Source organism: Rhinoraja longicauda, chromosome 5 (genome assembly GCF_053455715.1).
Source record: "Rhinoraja longicauda isolate Sanriku21f chromosome 5, sRhiLon1.1, whole genome shotgun sequence".
NCBI lineage: Eukaryota > Metazoa > Chordata > Chondrichthyes > Rajiformes > Arhynchobatidae > Rhinoraja > Rhinoraja longicauda.
In genome coordinates this window covers 51,880,245-51,905,830 of record NC_135957.1, presented here as the reverse complement: position 1 = coordinate 51,905,830, position 25,586 = coordinate 51,880,245, and the positions used below count along the sequence as shown (strand labels likewise).

General features: G+C 40.8%; 1 protein-coding gene across 1 annotated transcript in view; it reads left to right on the top strand.

Moving 5' to 3' along the window:
• Nucleotides 1-25,586, top strand: part of lama2 (laminin, alpha 2) — a 292,372-nt gene that overhangs the window by 173,614 nt on the left and 93,172 nt on the right. Inside the window, exons 21-25 of the mRNA XM_078399541.1 lie at nt 14,850-15,030; nt 16,518-16,654; nt 19,957-20,190; nt 22,400-22,543; nt 23,448-23,627. Coding sequence (XP_078255667.1) covers nt 14,850-15,030; nt 16,518-16,654; nt 19,957-20,190; nt 22,400-22,543; nt 23,448-23,627 — 876 coding nt within the window. The remainder of the gene's footprint in view (nt 1-14,849; nt 15,031-16,517; nt 16,655-19,956; nt 20,191-22,399; nt 22,544-23,447; nt 23,628-25,586) is intronic.

Genomic DNA, 25,586 nt, shown 5'->3' with positions numbered 1-25,586 from the left:
GATCTTAGGGAGAAATAACAAAATAGATGTTCTGATGTTTTCACTGGTGTGAGAGTATTGAATAAGAGGGACATGGTTAGAAGATAAGGCACAATTATTGAAAACTGAGATGGTAAAACATTTTTTCTCACTGAGAGTGGTGGATTTGTAGAGTTTTGTACCACGGAGGTTGTTGCGACTTTGATCATTCTGTGGAGATGAGGTTCTGGCTCTGCGTTCCTCATCTCCACAATTCGATATTTAAAGAGGAGCTAAATAGATTCTTGAAAGATTGTGTAGTAGAGTGCTACATGGAACTGGCTTAGAAGAGGTATCAAGATCTGGGGCAGATCAATTGTGATTATATTGTGGCAGTTCACTGGCCTACTGGTGCTCTTATTTTTTTCTGTTGCGTATTTGAAATTTTTGAAAGGTTAAGGAAAATGCAGTAGTGTTTTGTTGATTAACCTGCCACACCAGTTTAGACCAGTTTCCCATGTAGCTGAATTTACACATTAATGCCGAGTCAGCATATTATATATTTAGAAAGCAATTTCAGTGTGAGCTACATGATTGGTTGGCAGACAGGAAGCAAAGAATAGGAGTAAACGGGTCCTTTTCAGAATGGCAGGCAGTGGCGAGTGGAGTGCCGTAAGGCTCGGTGTTGAGGCCTCAACTGTTTACCATGTATATTAATGATTTGGAAGAGGGAATTAGAAGCAACACTAGCAAGTTTGCGGATGACACAAAGTTGGGTGGCAGTGTGAACTGTGAAGAGGATGTTAGGAGGTTGCAGGGTGACCTGGACAGGTTGAGTGAATGGGCAGATGCGTGGCAGATGCAGTATAATATAGATAAATGTGAGGTTATCCACTTTGGCGGCAAAAACAAGGAGGCAGATTATTATCTCAATGGAGTTAGGTTAGGTAAGGGTGAGGTGCAGCGAGACCTGGGTGTCCTTGTACACCAGTCCCTGAAAGTTGGCGTGCAGGTACAGCAGGCAGTGAAGAAAGCTAACGGCATGTTGGCCTTCATATCGAGAGGATTTCAGCATAGGAGTAAAGAGGTTCTTCTGCAGTTGTAGACGGCCTTGGTAAAACCACATCTGGAGAATTGTGTACAGTTTTGGTCTCCTAATTTGAGGAAGGACATCCTTGTAATAGAGGCAGTGCAGCGTAGGTTCACGAGATTGATCCCTGGGATGGCGGGACTGTCATATGAGGAAAGATTGAAAAGACTAGGCTTGTATTGACTGGAGTTTAGAAGGATGCGAGGGGATCTTATAGAAACATATAAAATTATAAAAGGACTGGACAAGCTAGATGCAGGAAAAATGTTCCCAATATTGGGGTAGTCCAGAACCAGGGGCTACAGTCTTAGAATAAAGGGGAGGTCATTTAAAACTGAGGTGAGAAGCAACTTTTTCACCCCGAGAGTTGTGAATTTGTGGAATTCTCTGCCACAGAGGGTAGTGAAAGCCAAATCACTGGATGGATTTAAGAGAGAGTTAGATAGAGATCTAGGGGCTAGTGGAATCAAGGGATATGGGGAGAAGGCAGCTACGGGTTATTGATTGTGGATGATCAGCCATGGTCACAATGAATGGCGGTGCTGGCTCAAAGGGCCGAATGGCCTCCTCCTGCACCTATTTTCTATGTTTCTATGTGATGATTTGAATGTCTTGAGATTGGGACTGTGTTATCAAGCTTAAGCAACTGTTAACAAGCTTCAGTTTAATTGCATTGATTAGTGGCTCACATCATAGCCACTTCCACAAAAATATAAAACAATGTAGAAACAAGGAAGTGCAGATGCTGGTTTCCAAAAATGACACAAAGTACAGGAGTAACTCAGAGGATCAGGCAGCATCTGAGAAGTTAATGGATAGGTGATGTTTGGGTCGGGACCCTTCTTTAGATTGCAAAGCAATGATTGGGTTTTAGAGGCAATAAAGAAAATAATGAGTGTGAGAAAGGGTACCGAGAAGATCAGACATAAATTTTACTGCAGGTTTCTATGATTCCCACTGTAAACTGATAAATCAATGGAGTAGAATGACAAAGGTTCATGTCACAAAAATCAAAAGGACCAGCAATACTCACCCTTTGGTGAATACTGGTGACGACATCTGCAGCAAATGCTGGTTGAATGAAGAACTAAGACTGAAAGTGGATGACCTGGATTTAGTGTTGTGTAATGAACTGGATTTGGTAAAGGAACTCAAGGTAAAGGAACCACAAGGTAGCAACCACAACATGATAAGATTTAACCTGAAATTTGAGAAGGAGAAGGTGAAATTGGATATGTCAGTATTGCAGCTGAGCAAAAGGGCAACAGAGGCATGAGGGAGGAGCCTGCCAAAGTTGACTGGAAAGAGACCCTAGAAGGGATGGCGGTGGAACAGCAATGGCAGGAATTTCTGGGAATAATTCAGAAGATGCAGGATCGTTTCATTCCAAAGAGGAAGAAAGATTTGAAGGGCAGAATGAGGCAACCGTGGCTGACAAGAAAAGTCAAGGACAGTATAAAACTAAAAAAGAAGGCATATAACATTGCAAAGATTAATGAGAAGCCGAAGGATTGGAAAACTTTTAAAGAACAACAGAAGGCAACTAAAAATGCAAAATGGATAGAAAAGATGAAATACGAAGGTAAGCTAGCTAATAATATAAAAGAGGATAGCAAGAGTTTCTTCAGTTATATAAAGAGTAAAAAAGAGGCAAGAATGGACGTTGGACCACTGGAAGATAATGCAGGAGAAGTGATAATGGGGAATAAAGAGATGGCAGAGGAGTTGAATAACGTTTTTTGCTTCAGTTGTCATTCTCAACAAGACCCCAATATACATGCAATATTCTTTCTGTCTTTACATGTGGGAATAAAATAAACGAAGAAATTAAAAGCAAGAAATTCAAAACTGAGGTTATACTTTAATTCTGTAGTTATTACATTTTGAATGAATTAGGAATTAAGAGTCTGTTTGAATCTTTTATTACTTTTGGAATTTATAGCTTTTCTCACCTCTTGGAGGCTTAGCCCAAGATTGGAAATTAATCATTCTATCTGTTTGATAGTAGATTCTTGATTTGATATTTGTGTTTTTTTGATATTTTATCCTGTGCACTGTAAAGCCTAACTGTTGGTGGGATCACAAAAACAAGATCTGCATGTCATGTCAGTGCAGTCCCATTGGTTCCATGGCACTTCGGTGTGACAAAGAAGGAAGCTGCATCTGCAAACCTGGCTTCTTTGGGAAGCAATGTGATCTCAGTGGGCAGGCCCATGAAGAGAACTACCAGGAGGATGTCCAGATAGCAAGACCTGCTGTGGGCCATCGACGAAAGTGGTGGACAACTGGCATTGGTGGATGTCCACGTGGTGCATACAAACCTGCTTCACCCTCTGTCACTGGGGTAAAAATGCATCGTGCATGTGTGCTGTGGTCTTCATACATGTGTGGATTGAAAACTAATCACATCCCCATTTGAGAACTGTAAAGGAGTGTTCTCTGACACACTGTAACCTTTACTGGTAGTTTATTATAGCACATGGTACACACGTCCCAGCACTGACTGCATCCAGCCTTCAGACGTACCGGGACCTAAAAAGGTGGAACAAAGGGAGGAGACTACAGTTGTACTAATAGGATGGGGCGTGGTTAGTGGTGATAAGGTAGCTACAGTATAGGTTGCATGCATAACCATCTACATCCTTCCCCTTACAATTCAAACAAGTTACTACAGTAGCAGGATTATTATACAGTACCTGCAAAGCTAGACATATTCTCCGTAGCGAGCCGGAGGTTTTACAATCCGACCCGAGCGAGTGCGCACAGCACCTTCACCCTCCCCGCCCGAAAGAGTAGGAGGGGGGACAAGAACAGAAACAGGAGGAGAGAAGCTGGGTGGAGAACCCAGCTTGCAGGGGGAACGGAGAGACACAGGAGAGCCAGGCGAAAATGAAGGGGTAGAACGAGTTGAAGTTGGAGAGAGAGAAGATTTTGCAGGGGACAACAGAGCCTGGGGAGCAAGCCCGGGAGGAGCAGGGGGGGCTACCCGAGGCAAAAGGACCGACCGTGGCATGCAGGGAGCAGAGGATACGTTAGTGGAGGAAGGCTCGACACGCGATGGAGGGGTATACGGAACCGCAGGAGGTGGTTTGGGCTCGTTAACCGCCAACAGGTGCTGGCGGCTGCGTCTGTAGACAGTCCCTTCGAAATCCACGAGGTAGGAACGTGGCGCGGTGTCAAACCCGACGACGGTGGCAAGTCGGGAATAGCCGGTGGACGTCTGCAAACGGACGACCTGTCCCGGCATCAGTGGAGAAAGAGGGCGGCAGGATTTATCATGCGACCGTCGCTGGATCTCGTGTTTTTGGGCAATACGTTTCTGGACATCAGCAGGCTGCAGGACTTTAGGCATCAGGGACTGCTGGGCAATAGGCATCGGAGGGCGGACAACTCGGGACATGAGTCGCTGGGCAGGGGATCCCATGGAAATGTCTCGAGAAATGCTGCGAAGGTTCAGGAGACACTGATAGAAATCCCCGTTCGAGAGGCGGGTTTGTTCAAGCAGGTGCTTAGCGCTCCGGACCGCCCGTTCCGCTAGACCATTGCTTTGAGGGTACTCCGGGCTGCTAGTGAAATGATTAAAGTTCCACTTTGTGGCAAACGCTCGAAACTCAGCGCTGGTGAACTGGCGACCGTTGTCTGTCTGCAGCCGGACAGGGGAACCAAACGTGGCAAAGTGGCGGCGAAGCTTGCTGATCACCATCTCGGAGGTGATGGCAGGGAGGAAGTCCACCTCGAACCAATTCGAGTAAGAGTCTACTAGCACAAGGTATTGCTTACCACGCCAGTCGAAAATGTCGGCAGCCAGAGAAGTCCAGGGCATTTCAGGTGCAGGCTGCTGCAAAAGTGGCTGTCTTTGCTGATGCGGGGCAAGCGAGTGACAGTCCGGACAGGAATCGACTCGGGCTTGGATGTATTTAGCCATGGCCGGCCAGTAGTACTGGTCCTGGGCATGTGAGATGGTGGCATCTGCACCGGGATGTCCCATGTGGGCGGCATCAAAATACAAGCCACGCAGTGATTCCGGGATGACAACTTTGTGCCCTTTGATAATAATACCATCCCGGAGGACTAACTCATCGCGGACCAAAAAATAGGGGTGGACGCTGGCAGGCAACGAATTCCGCTTGGTGGGCCACCCGCGCTTGATGACAGCAGCAAGCTGCTGCAGGTCGGGGTCGTTTGCGGTGTGTTCAACCAGGCATTTCAGCTGGTGAGAAGGGACGAAGTTGACGTTCAGTACCTGTAAGTCCGACTGCTCGAAGGGGTGCTGGTCGCAGGAGGTCCGGGGGGCCCGGGACAGTGCATCAGCCACATGCATCTCGGTGCCCCTCTTATATACGATCTTAAAGTCAAAGCGCTGTAGCTGCAGCATCATCCGCTGTAGTCTGGCAGGAGCGCAGTGTATCGGTTTATTAAGTATTGTCACCAGTGGCTGGTGATCCGTTTCAATGGTGAACCTGGTGCCGAATAAGAAGTCTCTAAACTTCGAACACGCGAAAACCACCGCCAGCAGCTCCTTCTCTATCTGAGCATAGCGTTGCTCTGTGGCCGTCATTGTCCTAGAGGCATAGGAGATAGGCTGCAGCGAGTCGTCAGCGTGGAGTTGCAGGCAGGCAGCACCCAGTCCAAATCGGGAGGCGTCGCAGGTGACCACGATTGGAAGCAGCAGATCAAAAAACCTTAGTGTTGGTGTGCTGACCAGCCTCGTCTTCAGCAGGTCGAACGCCTGCTGGTGGTGTGGAAACCATGCCCAGGCAATGTCCTTCTTTGTGAGTTGTCTCAGGGGTGCGCTCAACTCGCTGAGGTCGGGGATAAACTTCCCCAGGTAGTTCACCATGCCCAGGAAGCGCTGCAGACTGACAGCGTCAGTCGGGGCCGGCAGCTCAGAGATGGCGCTGGTCTTTTGCGGGTCTGGCTTTAACCCTTGGGCTGTGAAGATGTGTCCGACGTATGTGACCTCAGGCACCCGGAACTTGCACTTTGACCGATTGAGCTTCAAATTTATCTGCCGGGCACGGTTCAAAATCCGCCGGAGGTTGTGGTCATGTTCGGCCACGTCCCTCCCATAGACCAGAATGTCATCCACAATAATCGCGCAGGGCAGACCTGCAAATAGTTGTTCCATAGAACGCTGAAATACCTCGCTGGCAGAGTTGATGCCGAACGGCATCCGTAAAAACTTAAACCTGCCGAAGGGCGTGCTGAACGTGGTCAGATCCGTGGAGCGTTTGTCCAGGGGTATCTGCCAAAACGAGCTCCTTGCATCGAGGACGGAGAACACAGTAGCTTGTCCCACCTGGGCGGCAACATCTTCGACAGTCCTCATGGGGTAGTGGGGCCGTTTAATTGCCATATTTAAGTCCTTAGGGTTAATGCACACCCGTATCTCATTTTTTCCTTTCTTCAACGTGGCGACCATGGTGGAGACCCATACGGTTGGATCGCTGACAGCCTCCAGCACTCCCATGTTGACCATGTCCTTGAGCATATTCTCCACTTTGCCCTTCATGGCAAAAGACACCCTGTGGGGTGGACGGATCACGGGCTCCACAGATGGGTCTGTCGCGATCTTGTACACCACCGGCAGCTTCCCCAGCTTGTCGTCAAACAGGTCTGGGTACTCACATAGTGGATCCATCACAGGTTGCACCTTGTGGACCGTATGGTTAAACGACACCAGCCCAAGATCCTGGCATGCCCGGTTGCTAAGCAACGTCACACAGTCCCTGTCCAGAATGAAGAAAGACAGGTCCTGGGAACCTTCCTGCAGCACGCAGTGGAAGGTCGCCCTCCCCACAGGTGTTAGTTCCTCTCCCCCATAGGCACGCAAAACAGAGCGGTCGGCAATCAGCAGCTCATTATTCCTTATCCGGTGGAACAGCTTTGTTGACATTACGTTCACCTTCGCCCCCGTGTCAAGTTTAGCAGAGAAACACTTATTGTTGACAGTTATGTTCACAGAAGGATCGGGGAGGCGAGATCGGCTGTGGAGGAGAGTGTAAATACTTACATCTCCCGTGGAAAAGCTGGGCTCAGAGTCCATCTCGCTATCAACCTGCAAAAGATTGTCTAGGAGTTGTCTGGGAGCTGAGGGAACTTTCCCACGGGATCGGCAGGCAGCTGCAAAATGGTTTCTTCTCCCGCAGAAATTGCATGTCTTCCCAAGGGCTGGGCACTGTGATTCTGAGGAGTGTACGTAGCTGCAGTTAGGACACTTGTTAGATCTTGGGTCCCGGGGTGTGCGAACGGGCCGCTGTGGAGGGCGAAAGTTCTCCCTCATCCGTCGTTGTCCAGCAACTCCAGTTAAATTTACGGCTCGGTTGTCAGACCCCCTCTGTCCGTGAGGATGGTGGACCACTTCGGCAATGCGGCACGCATGCATTGCTTGAGTCAGGGTTAGGTCAGGCCGTTGCAGCAGGTCGGCACGCAGCTTCTGATCGACCATACCGGTAACGAGAATGTCTCTGACGAGCTGGTCGCGCATGGTTTCGAATCGGCACCGCTGGGCAAGGTGTCGCAGGTCGGCAATGAAGCATTCAACAGGTTCATCCGGCTGTTGCTTGCGTGAGAAGAACCTGGCCCGCTCCAGTATACGGTTGGAGGGCAGGTCGCATAGCTCCGCGAATTTGCGCAAAAGACATACCGGGTCGTCGGCCGATTCAGCTGGCTCGACCGGCTGGTCGTTGTCATCCAGGACCGCTGGTGCATAGACAAAGGCTTGAGCTCTCTTCATTGCGTCGGGACCGGCCAGGTTGAGCAAAAGTGATGCTTTGACCGCGGCTGGGTCGTTCCGGTTCGCAATATTGACGTAGTGAGTGTAGTCCATCACAAAAGTCGACCATCGTTCCGCAATGTCGGCATCGAAGACAAGGGGAGATGGCTTTCGGCATGAGGACGCCATATCGAGGGAAACCCGAAACTGGGCACTAACGGGAACAAAATAAATGAAAACCGGTAAACGGGAAACGCTCGAATCCCACTTCTGACACCATGTAAAGGAGTGTTCTCTGACACACTGTAACCTTTACTGGTAGTTTATTATAGCACATGGTACACACGTCCCAGCACTGACTGCATCCAGCCTTCAGACGTACCGGGACCTAAAAAGGTGGAACAAAGGGAGGAGACTACAGTTGTACTAATAGGATGGGGCGTGGTTAGTGGTGATAAGGTAGCTACAGTATAGGTTGCATGCATAACCATCTACAAGAACATTCTCATCACAACTTTAAACACAAATGTCAACGCACGTATTATAGGGATATAAGATGTAAATATTTTACATTTGGTTTTGAACCCAGCTCAAACTGATATTGTGAGACAGAAATGGCCATGTGCACTCATCTGGCAATATAGAAACATGCGTGATATGTAATCTGTAGCGAGTTCAGTTATATTGGTTTTAATTGCTGCATAGTATGCACCGAAGGAAAATACGTCTACTGCAGTGCCACATGAAGTGAATTTGCACAAGATTAATACAATCAAGATCAGTACAATTTCTATGGAGTAACCTCCCACAATAGACAATAGACAATAGATAATAGGTGCAGGAGTAGGCCATTCAGCCCTTCGAGCCAGCACCGCCATTCAATGCGATCATGGCTGATCACTCTCAATCAGTACCCCGTTCCTGCCTTCTCCCCATACCCCCTCACTCCGCTATCCTTAAGAACTCTATCCAGCTCTCTCTTGAAAGCATCCAACGAACTGGCCTCCACTGCCTTCTGAGGCAGAGAATTCCACACCTTCACCACTCTCTAACTGAAAAAGTTCTTCCTCATCTCCGTTCTAAATGGCCTACCCCTTATTCTTAAACTGTGGCCCCTTGTTCTGGACTCCCCCAACATTGGGAACATGTTTCCTGCCTCTAATGTGTCCAATCCCCTAATTATCTTATATGTTTCAATAAGATAATTGGTATGTTGTTCCGAAGGCAAGGCTCATGAATGGATACAGAAGTTATAACTTTGTAATTGCTCTCTCAGTAGAGCAATAGATGAACAGGTGCATAAAATAGGTGGCAAAGATCATTCTAGGCATTGTTATTCCATGTCCAAAGTTAGTCTCATTCACTAAATACAGAACAACTCTGTGTGAAATCATTTCAAAACAATGGCCTAAATTTCATTAATTGCCATTTTTCATTAATTACCATTTTATTAACTGTGATATTCTAGACTGAGATTCTGAATGTACGAGTATGCAAGAGTATGGGAGCAGGAGTAATTCATCTGACCCTCAAGCCTATTTCGCCATTCAAAGAGAATATGGCTGATCTTCCCGCGGCCTCATCCCCTCTTCTATATCAGTTGCACAGAGCTCTATATTCTCCATTCTAACAAAGGTTTACCGATGTTATGCTTAAATATCTCTAGAAGATTTTTCCTTTGCAACCCTTGGGGGTTGAGAAATCCAAAGACTTGCAACCTTCTGCAAGAAGAAATTCTTACTTTGTAAATTACTTAGCCATCCCACCCCCCTATCTTGATTATGTGTTGTTTGAAACTCTCCTACAAGTGGAAGTAGTCAACATCTATCTTGCCATGCATCCTTAGGATCTTGTAACAACAAGATCATTCATTATTCTTCCAAATTTTTTTTAAAAACGTGCTTAATTATTTTCAGCATTTATGATAGTTCAACTCTATTGTTTCAGAACTTAGTCTGTTTAATTCTTTCTAGACTGCTATTGCTATGTTATCCTATCATAGAAACCCCATTGCTATTTTATCCTTTGTTAAATAAAACAAGCAGAACAGTATGCAGAATGGCCTCATGAACATCTTTTACAATTTTAAACTCCAAACTCCCCCTAACAGTAATAGCCATTTGATTTCTTAACTAGTTGCACCTGCTTGGTAATATTCATGCACAAGAGCACCTAGATTGCTCTGTACTTTATTCATTTACAGTCTATCCATTTAGTTAAAAGTCTACCCTTTGATTCCTCCCAGTGACGTGCATGACATCACAATTTCCTCTGCTGAAGTTATTTGCCAAGTGTTCAACTTCTCACAACCTAAGTATGTCCAGAGTTCAAATATTGTCAATGCAACATAAATAAAAGCTTCATGGAAATTCCACTAAAATGATTTTGATACTACAATTGCTAATGTTCAGTCAATGAAAGTATGGTGAAAATGCTGATATGAAGCTTAAAATAAAGTAAATTGCCCTGAGAAGGAATAGCAATACATTAAATTTAAAATATCATATTCTCCAATAATATTTGTTGTTTGTGAAGGAAATTGCAGGCTTTGTCATCAAAACAGCAAGTAATAAGTACATTATTATACTCTCGAGAATACATCATATAGGAAGGTCACTAAACCATTCCTGGCTTTAGATAAAATTCTTGCTTTCGAAAGAATCAGAACTTCATCATTATATGTAATTAAGGAGGAAGTTTATACATTTTTGAAAGATCAAGGAACTGATATATGTAAAATTATGAGGCGGATAGAAAGGGTGAATGTATAGAGTCTTGTACTCAGAGTAGGGGAATCAAGAACCAGGGGACTTGAGGTTAAGGTAAGAGGGGAAAGATTTAATAGCAACCTACTGGGCACATTTTCAACAGAGGGTGGTGGGTTGATGGAACAAGCTGCCAGAGGAGGAAATTGAGGCAGGTACTATAGTAACATTTAATAGACTATTGGATAGGTACATGGATAGGAAAGGTTTGGAGAGATGGAGGCCAAATTACAGGCAGGTGGGACTAGCGCAGATGGGGCATCTTAGTTGGAATGGGCAAGTTGGGCCAAAGGGCCTGTATTTGTGCTGTCGGGAAACAGGTAGAACAGAGGATGTGAGGCAAAGATCAAATTAGCCATCATCATGTTCAATGGCGGGCAGGCCTGAGGGGTCAAGTAGCTCCTGCTTTTATTTTCCTGTGTTCCAATGGCTGTTTTCAACCATGGACTAACATCTGCTTGAAAAGGGTGCCTGGACACTTGGCACTTTTAATTGAAATGCGACCACTTTGGGTTCTGAAAGGGACTGCTGGGGTCTCTTTGACAAAAGGGTTGGGAATTATTTTTAGAAATATTTTGATGAGCTTGAATGAGCCCTCACTTGTCAGGACTCTGGTTCCAATCTGTAGGGCGATAGAACAGTTAATTTCATGCCATTCCTTAACCAGCAGTCTGCAACGAGGTGCCCTTTTCTCCACCTTCTGTTTGCAGGCAGCAAGCAAGTGATGTTTGACTCTCAGTAACAACAGGCGAGTGAGTGGTGGTTCTGTTCAGCTTCCCTGTCGTGTGCTTTAAATTAATATTCCCTTGAGAAATAAAGTGCTATCTGAAGCTTGAGTTGTGCTGCTTTCTTTTTGTTTACAATAATTATGGGGAAATACATTTATGTAAAAATGTATCACCTGCCACTAGCTGCTTTTGTAGGAAATTCTATTCAGTCTCACTAGATTGACTAACTAACAAAGCAAATGATTATTGGCGCCCTTTACAATCTAAGCTCTTCTAACATTTGTCACAGAAAGATCTGGTGATAATGAGATTCAAAAATTGTTACATATATATTGTTGAGAGCTCTCTTTTTTAATTCACAATGCACACCATCTGGAGTGGAATGCCTAAGACCTGTGCAGAATTTATTGCTATAAGTTATAAGAGCCATTTAAAGTATTATTTCCTCAGTAAAAGTGATTGTAAAAGCTAAATGTAATATGCACATTTGGATGTTTTATTTAAGTTATATTACTCTATTGAAAAGGTGCATGAGCATTAAAATGTTGTACTGTTGGTTCATTAGTGTGTTTAATTTTTGTTTGGAGAAGCAACTAAACAAATTTGAATGCTTGAAGTTTTTATTGATTGCAGTTTTGGAAAACTAATAATTTTGCATGGTGTGATTTGAATGAACAAATAGAAATCTCAAAGGAATCAGTATGCAGAGTTGAAAACAAATATAATGACATACCAATTAAACAACTATTTAATGATTGATTCTATTATGTAAAAAGTCTTGCAGTTGATAATATACATATTTTAGGTGTGATGTGAGAATAAGTGCAATATGTATGTCAACATGTGTTACCATATCTCCAGTCAAAAATGCAAATTCAATATACTGTAAATTCCATTAATGTACCGTATTAATTTCCAGAGTTACAGTGATACTGGTAACATTGAGCAAGATTGCAATGAACTTGCTCCAGTCCTTTTTATTATTAGTTTTTTATATTTCCTAAGAGACTGCCTTTGTGGAATGGAATTTGAAGGTTGACGAGTCAGAAGTGCACATTGGTCATTTATATCCAGATAAATTTTCACAAATATATATACTTCAATCGCACATCTCTCTTCCATCTGGATCTCCCACATAGGTAATCAAAACTCTTAGTCTTCAAGTGAACCAGCAATAAAAACAACATATATAAACAAACGTAAGATCATACAAATTTGTAGAGAGAGTTGGTGGGGACTACTCAGCCTATTCAAATTGCTCCTTCATTCAATAGGACTATGGCAGATCTGATTGTAATCTCAATTTTGCATTCCTGTTAATCGTTGTAACCCTGCACCTCTTACTTATCAAGAACCAAAAATAAAATATTCAGACTCCGCTTCCATCTAACCTTTGTTACCAAAGGTTTGTCTTCTTCCAAAGACGCAAGACTCCATGCAAGAAAAAAAAATTGTCACCTCATCACTACCTTAACTGGACAGCTCCTTATTTTTATGACTCTTAGTTCTTAGATTTTCCTCCTGGAAGAAACACCCAGCTTCCTCATCAGTTGCAGAGGATAAAACCAGTGGGTGCAAGTGGACAATGACAAGTTTATTTAGACAATGACTTTTAAAACTGGATGCAGGAAGCTGGAATGTCATGAAGAAAACAAAAAGTGTGTTTATGGTTGGATGTCAGGAAAATTCAAACAAGTACCAATCAGTTGTGTATTTTCAGCTTTTCTGTGTGTGTTCATTCATAGTGTCTTTGCATTAAGGAATAGTGCAAAAGCAGTTGTGTATTTTAATTCAACTTCAAAAATGGAATTAAATTGGTGAGATTCAGAAGTTGACAGTTATAATGCGCATTTACCGCAAGTGATATGGGACAAATTTCCTTCTGCCCATTTGTATTGCAGACCCTGATTGCTTAATAATCTCATATTCTGCTAATTTTTTTAAATCTCATTCTAAATTCCAGTATATTCCTTAATATTGAAACTATCATTATGCACTTCAATCAATGGTTTTATATTATGCAACTCATTGCCTTTGTCACAGGTTCGGTTTCTTTGTCTTCCTGTATGGGATATATTTAAAATTATGTGTTTCATCATAATTGAAGTTCCAGACCACAAAAGCAGGTATTTAGTAGGTACAGAAAACTATTGAAAAACATACTTGGGATAAATTGACTGCAGATTCTTAATTGATCTTGTCCATCACTGCAAAAAAATAATTAAAGCCAAATGATGACAGCCTATGTGAACAATAATTTAAATGTTGCCATCCTCCAGTATGATTATTTAACTTTATTATAATCTCTTGCCTTAAATGCACAAGATTCACTATAGAAATTAGATAATACAACTATTTTGTAATGGTGTTTTTCTAAGGGAAAAGCATTATCATCCAACTTGCTTCATGGAATTGCATTGTCAATCCATTAGTACTGTGACAGAAGCTTTATATTGTGTGGATATGCCTATCTGACACAGATCCTTGTGACATTTTAAAAAAACGTAGTGCAATAAAATCAGTCATTTCGTAAATGGAGAGAAGCCGCCTGAGCCATTGGGAAAGGCTTAAGGACTTCTGCATTACCAATCAAAATAAAAAAATGAAATATAATTGTCAGTGAACCCATGAAATCTGGACCTTGCTTTATGTTTGAACTTCGTGGTGTTACATTTCCCCCTAAGAACAGAGTAATACATTACCATGATATAAGGTTCTTATGCAAAAATTATCTTATTCTCAGATTATGTCAGTAGTCAGCTTATGTATTTAAGCTTTTATATCCATCAAGCTTGCAAAGTTGCTGTAAAAAATTGAACTCGTTTTCAAGTCAAGTCGCATTTATTGTCATATGCTCAAGTATGGTGTGATACAGGTGAAATGAAAAGCTTGCTTGCATCAGCAGTACAGGCGCACATAGTCTCCTTCAATGCATAAAACATAAATTTAACATAAATGACACAAATTCTACAAGACAGTGATATGAAAGAGATTTTAAAAAACAAGACATTAGTAAAAACATGCACAATTAAAAAACAAGTCCACGCTTGTGCCAGAGGTGGTCAGCAGTGTTATGTTGCCGAGGTAGGTTTAAGATTCTGCGGGTTCATTCAAGAACCTGAGATAGGAAAGTAGCAGTTCCTGAGCGTGGTGGTGATGGACTTCAAACCTCTGCACTGTTGGTTGCAGTGAACAGGCAATATGGCCCAAATGCTGAATTACTGGTGAAAGATGTTTCTTTCATCTTGACCACATCCCAAGAGCACATTGTGATGATATTAATAAACAGATTAACATCTTGGTTACACTAGTGAGCAGATATTTAAGAAACTCATTATTCCCGCATCTGTCTAAATCACCAGCAGCAATTTTATACAGACTCATTTCCTCCGTGGTTTAAACAAATGCATGCTTCTTAAACAAAATGTTGGGTACCTGTTCATTGCAGTTTCAGTTCAATGCCTTGTTACTTAATTGTGATTGATACTATTGACTAATTTTGCAATTCCATATGGTGAACCGCATATCCCCTTGTACAAAATTACGATTCAGTTTATGCTAATCTTTGATATATTTTTATTTATGTTTTGTAGAGTGAAGCTTATTATCTGCATTCTTCAAGAGGCTGTGTTCCTTGTAATTGCAATTCTTTTGGCTCAAAATCATTTGACTGCAATGATAAAGGACAATGCAAGTGTCAGCCTGGAGTGACAGGTCTGAAATGTGACAGATGTGCTGTTGGCTTTTATAACTTTCAAGAAGGCGGATGCACCCGTATGTATCTTTATTTAATTATGTTTTTAGAAATGCATTATGTATAATTAACATTATAACAGATTTGGAGGTTAACACCTCAACACACCAGTTGTTATTAAAGATAAACACCATTTAACTAAACCAGAGTATTTCAGAATGTGTTTGATAATGCAAAATTTGAGCTAGAAATTAAAGCTGCACGTGAATAAGCTGGCTAGGTAACAGAGAATAATGGAATCTGGGAATAGGAATACTTATTGGATTCAGATCAGTGTTCTTATCGTGGATGAACATGAACACTGAAAGGTTGAACCAAGTATTCTGTTTCCATGGGATTTCCATGCAAATGTACAGGTTTGCTTCAGTGGTTCATGGTTTCTTTATAGACTCAGCTTTTGATCAGGGATTGTTGCCCTGAGAGAGATTATGTAAAAGGTTACAAAAATGTGCCCAATGTTAAGGATTGCTTTAACAACTTAGGATCAGATTGCGGGTATCTCCTTCTGATGAGGGGATAGTAATGGAATCAGGAACCCAAGAAAGAACAAATGTTGGAAAATTTGGAAAATTACACATTTCAATAAATACATTACGAGCTGATCTCTAAAACTTCATGGCATCAGACATTCTGTTCCTTGAAGTTCTGGTTTAGGCTATTAAAATTGTCAAATATAAAATTCATGAATGCGTTGTCTAAATTATCCTTGATGTCATAAGACTGACTGCAAAGGAAAGTAGTAATCCAACAGTTTAAGATAAAAAGGGAAATTTAAATGGGTGTATTTAGCATTTGATTGCAATTAACCAGTACATAAGTTGAAGATCAAGGAATGTGTAACATTGTAGAACAATGGAAGACTGTGCTTCAGGTGTTTGTGGTGCAAAGATAGTGTTAACAGTGTTGAAGTCTCAAGGGCATGTTGGGTGCCTGGAAAAGGTCATATTGAGTTTAATGGATTCCTCTTTGGGTATTGCAGGATTGATGTGCTTCAAGACATTTAGTATCAGATGACTTTAGAAATTAAAATGGTGCAGCATGATGAATAAGTGATACGTCAATTACAGGATTAGATTATTACATGAATTTAATACTCGGATATCTGGTATGACAAGTTATCTGTTATTTAGGTGTTGTATTAAGATTTACCGGCCTTTGCCCCATTTCTATTCTGGTTGCAGCGTTAGCACAGTTGCAAGCAAAGGGCGTGGTTTCCATGTTCTTTGTGTTAGCATTATTACTGCTAGCACAATATTAAAAAAAGATCGATCAGTTATTACTAATAATTTCCCAACTTGATATTAACATAATCTTTCCATTTTGTTGCTTATAATTATTTTGTTCTTGTAAGTAGATCACCTGTGAATTATAAACAGTGATTGTCTTGCAGATTTGAAATGTTTGCAGATTAGCTTTTCTTTGTGTTCTGAAATGCAAATTAAGGTGGAAAAACTGATCTGAATTTTCTTTTTTTTTCTTTTGGTTTGTTTCACATTTCTCCGTGAAGAATGTCAATGTGCCCATGTCGGCAATCACTGTGATTCAGAAACTGGCCAGTGTGTCTGCCCTCCAAACACAGTGGGTGAAAAGTGCGACAAATGTGCTGTGCATTTCTGGGGTCACAGCTTTGTCAGTGGTTGTAAAGTAAGTTCACCAATAAATCCAGTTATCATTATCTATAGATGTTCTTATTGTAAATTATGTAGGCACAATGTTATTTTATTTCTTTTGTTATGTTATTTGCATTAATATTTTTCAATATGGAAAACAAAGATAAAGAATACAAAGAACATGGATTATCAAATCAGAAAAGAAAAAACAAGACTATAAAGTAATAAGCTCCTCATGTCATGTACGTTCTGTGCTGTCACAAGATGTGCTCCGAGTCAATTACTAATTTTGAACAAAAAAATCAGCTGCTATCAAGATTTTGAGTTGCCCCACATAAATTGTCCTCCTCTCCCCCCCCCCCCCCCCCCCACCCTTCCCCACCCCTAACTTGTTATATATCCAATTTCTGCTTAAGGTTTGAAATAAAAATAGAAAATGCTGGAAACATTCAGTACGTTAATGGCTTCTGTGCAAAAAAGAAAATGAGTTACATTTCAGGTCTCAGATCTGTCATCAGAACTGGAAAGAAAGAAAACAAATTAGTTTTGAGTCGCAGAGACAGTGGGAGAGAGGTGATAGATATAATGAAGGGAATATCTCTGAAATATCATCATATCATATCATATATATACAGCCGGAAACAGGCCTTTTCGGCCCTCCAAGTCCGTGCCGCCCAGTGATCCCCGTACATTAACACTATCCTACACCCACTAGGGACAATTTTTACATTTACCCAGCCAATTAACCTACATACCTGTACGTCTTTGGAGTGTGGGAGGAAACCGAAGATCTCGGAGAAAACCCACGCAGGTCACGGGGAGAACGTACAAACTCCTTACAGTGCAGCACCCGTAGTCAGGATCGAACCCGAGTCTCCGGCGCTGCATTCGCTGTAAAGCAGCAACTCTACCGCTGCGCTACCGTGCCGCCCTGGGGAGACCAAATATGTTAATATGTCAGGTAGAATCAGATTCCTCTGTCCATGTGACGTGCTGCTAATAGCGGGATTATGGGAGGTGCCTAGCTCGCCAAACTACAAGCAAGTGTTGGGGCCAGAGATAGATGTGATGCTGCATTAAAGTGGCATGCTCAGTATCATTCCTACAGTCTGAATACATGTGCTCTGTAAAACCCAATCTATTTATTTTCTCCCATATACACCATACCGTGAGCCCTGAATACAGTGCATGAGATTGGAGGAAGTGCTAGTAAATGGCTACTTCAAGAGAGAGCTGGATAGAGCTCTTAAGGATAGCGGAGTGAGGGGGTATGGGGAGAAGGCAGGAACGGGGTACTGATTGATAGTGATCAGCCATGATCGCATTGAATGGCGGTGCTGGCTCGAAGGGCTGAATGGCCTACTCCTGCACCTATTGTCTATTGTCTATTGTCTATTGTCTATTGTCTCTGGTTTCCTGGATGGTGGGAAGGAAATAGGTGAAAGGGCAAGTGTATCTCATGATATCAGTGGACAGTGCCGTGTAATATGGAGTGATTGGTGAAGATGGAAGAGTGAACCAGGGGATTGCTAAAGGAGTGACTCCTTCAAAATGCTGAAAGGGGAGGAGCAGGTGATATGGATCTGGTAATGGAGTTTTGTTGAATTTATTGGAAAATGCAACTACTGATTTGCTAAATGCGGAGTATGGTGGAATGGATGGGAAAAAACAGCAGAGCTTATTCTTGCCCTGTCCAGGAGCAAAGGATTGAGAGCAGAAATGTATGAAATAGATGAGATGTGCCCAAGAGCTCTGTCTGTTTCCATTTTTTTCAGTTTCTATTTCTATTTTTCCAGCACATGTATTTTTTTTAATTCTGCTTAATATTTGCCCATGGTTCCATTGGTGTTGTTGATATTGCCTTTGGGAAGGTGGGACTGGTTGGGTTTAGAAACATGTTTGTATCCTTCATTTCTTTGAATAACACTCCTTAATTCGTCTTTTTATTAAATTGCTCTCTGGTTTGTTATTTTAATTCCGTAGAAGAAATTCATTATGAGCATCTGGAGTTCGAAAACAAAAAGAAAAATATTAAAAATTCATATCAAATTGTGTTTCAAAGCCATCAAAGGACATATAACATTAGAACTGTGCCTGGAATTTCATCCCCTATTGGTAGTACTAAATATGATTATGTAGTTGTGTCAACACATTGCATTCTGCCTCTAAACCTCAGCTGATTATGGTCGCAGGGAGTACGAAATGCTCACATTAGTATAGAAGTTTAACACTATCTACAGAGGTAAAATTCTAGGAAAATATATTCACAAAATTTATTCATACAAATTTCTGAATATTGCGTTGCTTCATGCACAACAACAAAATTTCCCTTGATTAACCTATCCTTACATTTGAAATATATATCATTTAATGTATGTGAGGTTGAGCAGGTGGAGCCTTAATTACTTTAATATGTATTTTAACTACTTATTTTTTGTTATAACATCTGAGGAAATGCTTAATGGTATAATATTTTAAAAAGTGTAAAATAATTAGTTGAAAATTTGAACTGTCTAGCAGAATTTTTAGAGTACATTTTGTGTGCAGAATTAAATTTAGTTTGTTAATCACATTGGTAGATAGAAATTGATAGGCTGTTAAGCAGACATTAATTAATATAATTTCCCAACATAGTTACTATGATAAATAATGTGCGTAACAATAGCTTTGCTCAATCTCATTATAACCTCGGTTCCAGATTGGATCTTGGTCTGAATTTTGGATTTCATATCTTTGGCCATTATTGGTATCACCTAATTCCACCTCTGTAACATACCCTACCTTTGCTTGAATCCTGCTGATATCCTGATTTTCTTCTTGGGTTCTAGATCTGATTATTTCCAATGCAATCCTGGTTGACCTTTTTGTTGTGAATTTGAGATGATTCAGATTCTGTTTGTTGCCCGTCTCTCAACTTGCCATTTCCTGTTCACATATCACCATTGTTGTTCTTTATCTGCATGGCAATCCCTTTCACTAACGTCTTGATCTAAAAAATAATCATCCTCATTTTTAAATCCTACCCTATTTCTGAAATCTCATACCAAGAAACCTCATGTGAAATGAATGGGATTACACTCTGTAAATCATGTCCAACCTAATGCAAAATGTTTGTGGGGATTCCCCATTGTCAATCAGGGAAAAGTTTAGCATGTCATGCTTCCATCGGGACTCTGAGTAGTCAGTAAAAACAGAGCACATTCTGGAAAATAGTAACAAACCGTTGACTGCAACTTCACATTCACAACATATTTTAGATCTTAGATGTTGAAAATACTAAGTGCTTGGTCAACATTTTGCAAGAATATATTACCTTATTTCTTTTCTGTATTTCAGCCCTGCAATTGTACTGCTGGGGGATCTTTAAACCTTCAATGCGATGATGTTACAGGCTGCTGCTTCTGCAGACCAGAGTTCATAGGAGAAAAGTGTAACCAATGCAGGGCAGGTCACTGGGATTATCCACGATGTAGACATTGTAACTGTAACCTGGCCGGGACCGAAAGTCAAACCTGTGATGAGATAGGAATTTGCTCATGTATAGAGCATAGTGGACAGTGTAGCTGTAAGGTGAGTCTTTCTTTCCTAACATAACAATAATTTCAGAACATAACTGACTGCACAGTAAATGATTGCCTTTGGAGTGACAATGGAGTGACAAAATTCATGTTTAGTTGCTTTTATCGCAGAGGATCGAATGTCAATATAATAAAGAAATTAAATTAAAATGACATAGAATTAAAACTTAGAACAATCGCTGAGTGTTGCAGTCCAGATGACATATTTGCCACAATTAATTGAGGGTCTCCTACATATTTAAACACCATAGTCTGATGGCACCAGATAGGTCTTGATGCAACTTTGAATATTAGGTCATTAATATGCCAGCAGTTCTGAATATGTTGAAGAAAACTACTATATATTGCTTCTGGAGCTCGAAGAGGTTATGGGAAAGGTTTTTCCGATTATAATTATTAGCCAGAGGTAACAGATTTGCCTCTGCAGGCCGCACTGGAACTGCACCAAACGTCCACTCTGGCTCCCATTATTCGTATGGACATGATTGGAATTGTCGCTTGTTGGCAGGAGTAGGAGAATCTGAAACGGGAATGAGTTTTAAAGAAGACAAAAGGGAACCTGCAACCTGATAGTGAATAGAAAGCTAGGTATTCAGCCACACCATCTACTGTTCGAATATCCGCTATAGCTACATGCTATGTTCTTCACAATATCCAGACCTCCTCCCATGAGTGAGACGATGAGAGTTATAGAGATGCTGGTGTGCAGTTATAGAAGACTCACTTCATGATACACAAGCCCTTCAGAAAATATCAAATAATGTTAGGCTGCTGTGCTGTTTGCTTCCAGAAAAGGTTACAGGATTATGCATAGACTAGAATAATGCTTCTGCAAACTTTCACCTCAGACAGATATAGTTTTAAAACTGTGCTTTAGATTTTTTGTCACATCTTTATTTTTCATTGCCCAATCCCCTTTTTAAATTGATTAAAGTGATTCGACATCTTTTCTCAGAATTTTTATTGTGTTATCCTGAAACTTCCCTTCACTTAGTCCATTACTTTAAATTTTAGTGCATAGATTGTCATGCCTATCACTATTGTATTATCTATGGGTTTTTTTTGTGAACAATTAAAATTGCGCTATTTGTTCGCCGCTTCTCCGTCAGGACAGTTCGTCTGTTTGTTTTTATGTCTTGACTGTTTTTGTAAAGCGTCTTTGAGCATTTGGAAAAGCGCTATAAAAAATAAATGTTTATTATTATTATTATTATTAAATGATTGACCTAGAAAATAAGAAAATTGATCTGAATCGTGGACACTGATTCTGCATGGATGCGGTTTGATCTGTTGAATATTTCTAACATTTTCTGCTTTTGTTCAGATTTGCAGCATCTCACATTGTCTGTACAATAAAAAAAACCAATGCTGATTATATTCTGTACAATTCTAAAATTTTCATTTGCGTTTTGTACTAAATGGGACAAACTAAACCATTCTTCACCAAATTCCACCCACAGCTTGATTTCAAGCTGCAGTCAAATGCTATTTTTCTTTCTCTTCAATGAGATGTGAACCCATCAAAACTATGTACGATGTTTTTTTAATTAAATTTTCAAAACATGTAGTAAACTGATGGAATGTCTCTTACAGAATGTGTCTGATCAATTTAAAAGTAAATCAAGTAGATTTTATAATGACATGAGTTAATGTGGAATTTATTTGCCGGAAATTGAATTCCTAAGCTTCTGATCATGCAATATTTTTAAAACGTAAAGAGTGATCCATTGACCTTGGCTTTTGCCAGGGAATTTTAGCTCCAAAGAGCACAAAGGGGGAAATTATTTTTGCTTTGGGCTGAGGACAGCATTTGCATTTATTTTAATTGGCTAATATGTTCATAAGTTCTTGGAAAACTAGGCCATTTGGCCCACCAAGTCTACTCCACCATTCAATCATGGCTGATCTATCTTTCCCTCTCAACCCCATTCCCCCATTCTCCTACCTTTTCCCCATAAGCCCACACGACCCAAGTTAGTATGTCTGAATTTCCTGTCTGTGGTTCTGGCTGATGGGTCTCCTTTCTCGAAGTGTAAACTCATAAAATTATCCTTGTATTATTAAAGTTTGGATTATATTTGCAATAATCTTTGTCAGTTCAAGATCATTGCTAAAAATTGAAGCACTCAATTGTATTTTCTAAAATAACATCTTTTAAAAAATGAATTTGAATCTTAAAGCAAAATAATTGTCTTGTGCAGATGAATGTGGAAGGGAATAGTTGTGACAGATGCAAGCCTGGTTCCTTTGCACTCTATTCAAGCAATCCTTATGGATGCAGTACTTGCTACTGCTCAGGTGTAACTTCGCAATGTACTGAGGCAAAAGGACTGATGCGTAAGAGAGTAAGTGATGTGTTAATTATTATTGCAATCGATGTAACATTTGCAGATGGTAATTAAATCCCAGTGACTAATACAGTTGTTTACGATAACTGTAGTATATCCTGGTGCTTACTTTGTAATAATCTATCAGTAGGCAAAAGGATCCCAGAATAATTTGTGAGATTGCTATCTTAATTACAATTGAGCAATCAAAAGGTTGAATTAGCATTACTTAATTTGAGTGGAATAAATTTGATTTCCTTGAATATGCAGATACTAATCCTGTAAATTTGTGACTAATTCTACTTGCAACATTGATTTTAGCCTTGTAATTGTGATTTCGGAATTGAAATACGATGCTCGTTGTTTATCTATGTTTATTGTGAAGATTCTTGTGGAGAGGGCTATTTTCTTATCTAAACTTAACATTCCCCACTGCATGCACCGTTCTATCTCTAAGTGGTATAACTGGTCATAGGTTTGGCACAAGGGATAGATGACAAAAACGGTCTCGCAATTTCTTTGTGATGTGGGAAAATGGTTTGAATTTCTTCACCATCTACTCCAGGTGCAGTTGACTTTGGCATGGATTGGCTGGAACTGTGGCTACAAGTAAATAAATTATAGTTTTGTATGCTATGTTAAGGCATTACTTTGTGAGTTGAAGCGCTATGAAGCTATCATTCAGTTTATCCTTAATAACAAAATAAAAGCCCTGGCATGATCTACACTCACATCGTAAGCATATTTTGTATGAATAAAATATTGAACAATGCCAAATCAATGATTCAGCATCATGAATGTCACCATTGGTTACTTTGCTTTTTTTTTGCATATCTTTGCCATGAATATCTGAATTCAAAATAAGCATTCTGCTCAAATTTTATACTTATCGAACAAATGGCTTGTACTTTTCTTCTTGCAGCTGACTCTTAAACCAGACCAGATTGTCCTGGAAATAGTAAATAAATTCATTGATCGAAAAACAACGGATGGTGTCTTTCATCAGCATCCAGAGATAGTAGCTAATGTTGCTACAGTGATCCAGCATCTTCTCTATGAACCTTTTTATTGGAAACTTCCAGAGCAGTTTGAAGGGGAAAAGGTAATCTTGGATAAGATAAATTTGATTAGAGTTAATTGCCAAATTGGCTGATGAAAACTTTTGACTAGCTCGGCAAATTTAGAAATGAGGTTGAATTGATGCCTTGTTCATGATATATTGTATTATGGTATCAATGTGTTAAAAATGCACTTCTAGTAGTAATAAATGTCTGCTTCTAGCCGTGCAAGTTCAGTGCAGTATTTACATTCTCTAACAAAGCAACTTCAGCGCCGGAGACCCGAGTTCAATCCTGACTATGGATGCTGTCTCTGCAGACATTCTCCCCATGACCTGCCGGTAGGTTTTCTCCAGGTGCTCTGGTTTGCGCTCACACTTCAAAGACGTACAGGTTTGTAAGTGAATTGGTTTGGGTAAAAATTGTAAATTGTCCCGAACAAAACTCTCAACTGCTTCATCATACACAGTCAGTTTAACATCTGGTATTAGTTCAGAGTTGGTCTCAGTCATCTCTGTACTCAGACGAGTATTTTCAGGACCAGATTCTCCAGCCAATGGATCAGCTTGGACTGCTTTGGAGGAGATGCAGGTTTCATCACCAGCCCCAATATGCCCACACATTTGAGATGGAAGAACAGCATCACTCGCAATTGGCTTTTCATTCTGGTTTCTTTCCTTGTTGGTTTCTGTCCTTGTCTTTTTGTTCAATATGAATTATTTCAGAATGATTTTCTTGCACGTGTGCTTTTACAGGTTCTGCAGCCATTGCAAAACTGTTTTTGACTGTTTGCGGCTTTAATTTAGCTGATGTTTCCTTTTGAGCAATTCCTCTTTTCAAATAAGAGTTCATCCCATCAGATACTATCGAGCTGTTTCTTGATTTCATAGCATCAAGTACATTGAGTCTTCTCTTGATTGCTGCCATTGCAGCATCTAGTTCCAATCGTTTCTTCCGTCTTCTCAGCTGTTCCTTCTTTCTCTTCCACTCTTCCTCCATTTCCAATTGTCTTTCTGTATTTCTTCCTCTTCAATCTCACGCTGGCTTTTAAGGGTAGCAACCCATTTCGAGACATGAGAACTTAGAAGTTCCGCATAATGAAGAAAAAATATTTTCCCTTTGAGAATCCATTCTGATGGCGCCACCTTGTGGCTGAACATCAGATCTAAGAACAAGCACACTTGTACATCAATATCCCTTTAAGACGTGTTGACGTAAAATCGTATCTTTCACAAGAATTCAAAACAACTGATATCTTGCGGTGCTCAAGGTCACTTCTTTGTTCTCAGCATTTCCAAAATTTCAGTAGCAGCTTTCCAATACAATTTCTGAAAAACAGCTTTTTCCAATAAAGCTTAATGCTGTACTTACTCCCTGCGTGAAGGCTTTCGAAGTTTCCAATCTCCGTTAGTCAGATTAGTGCAGGTAATGACCCTGGTCCATTTTTCAAAAAGCCTGTTTGCAGGCTTGCAAAACTAAACAATCCCTATTCCGTCCAGTCGATTTCCAAGCTCCAGTCTTCCTCCTAGAGCCAATTATAACTTTAAATGATTCTTTAGAGACAGGTCTACTTTATCTTCACTCACCGAGGATAGCTCTTGATTTATTCACTCCGGCTGAGGTAAATTCTTACTATGAATCACTCATGGAGCACAAATTTCTTACTATATAGCGGCAATTTCGTCCTTCCCAATAAAGTCCTCAAGCTTACCACTTTCACGAAAGGAGTGGAGTGATCATTCTTGACACAAACAACAACAGAGAGATCTTGACGACGTTTCTGTTTAATTAGTCATTTATTGATGTAGTAATACAAACAGATTAGTATATCTCTTGTCATAGATCTGGTAAGAATTTGTATCTTGCCATGGCTCCTTCGTGTCTGAAACATAACGTCACTGCCTTCCCAATTATACTCATAATTATGGCTCCTCCCCTGGCTTCTCCCAGTCCATATATGCACATTTGCCCATATATGTAAGCCAAGTATTCATTTCACAACA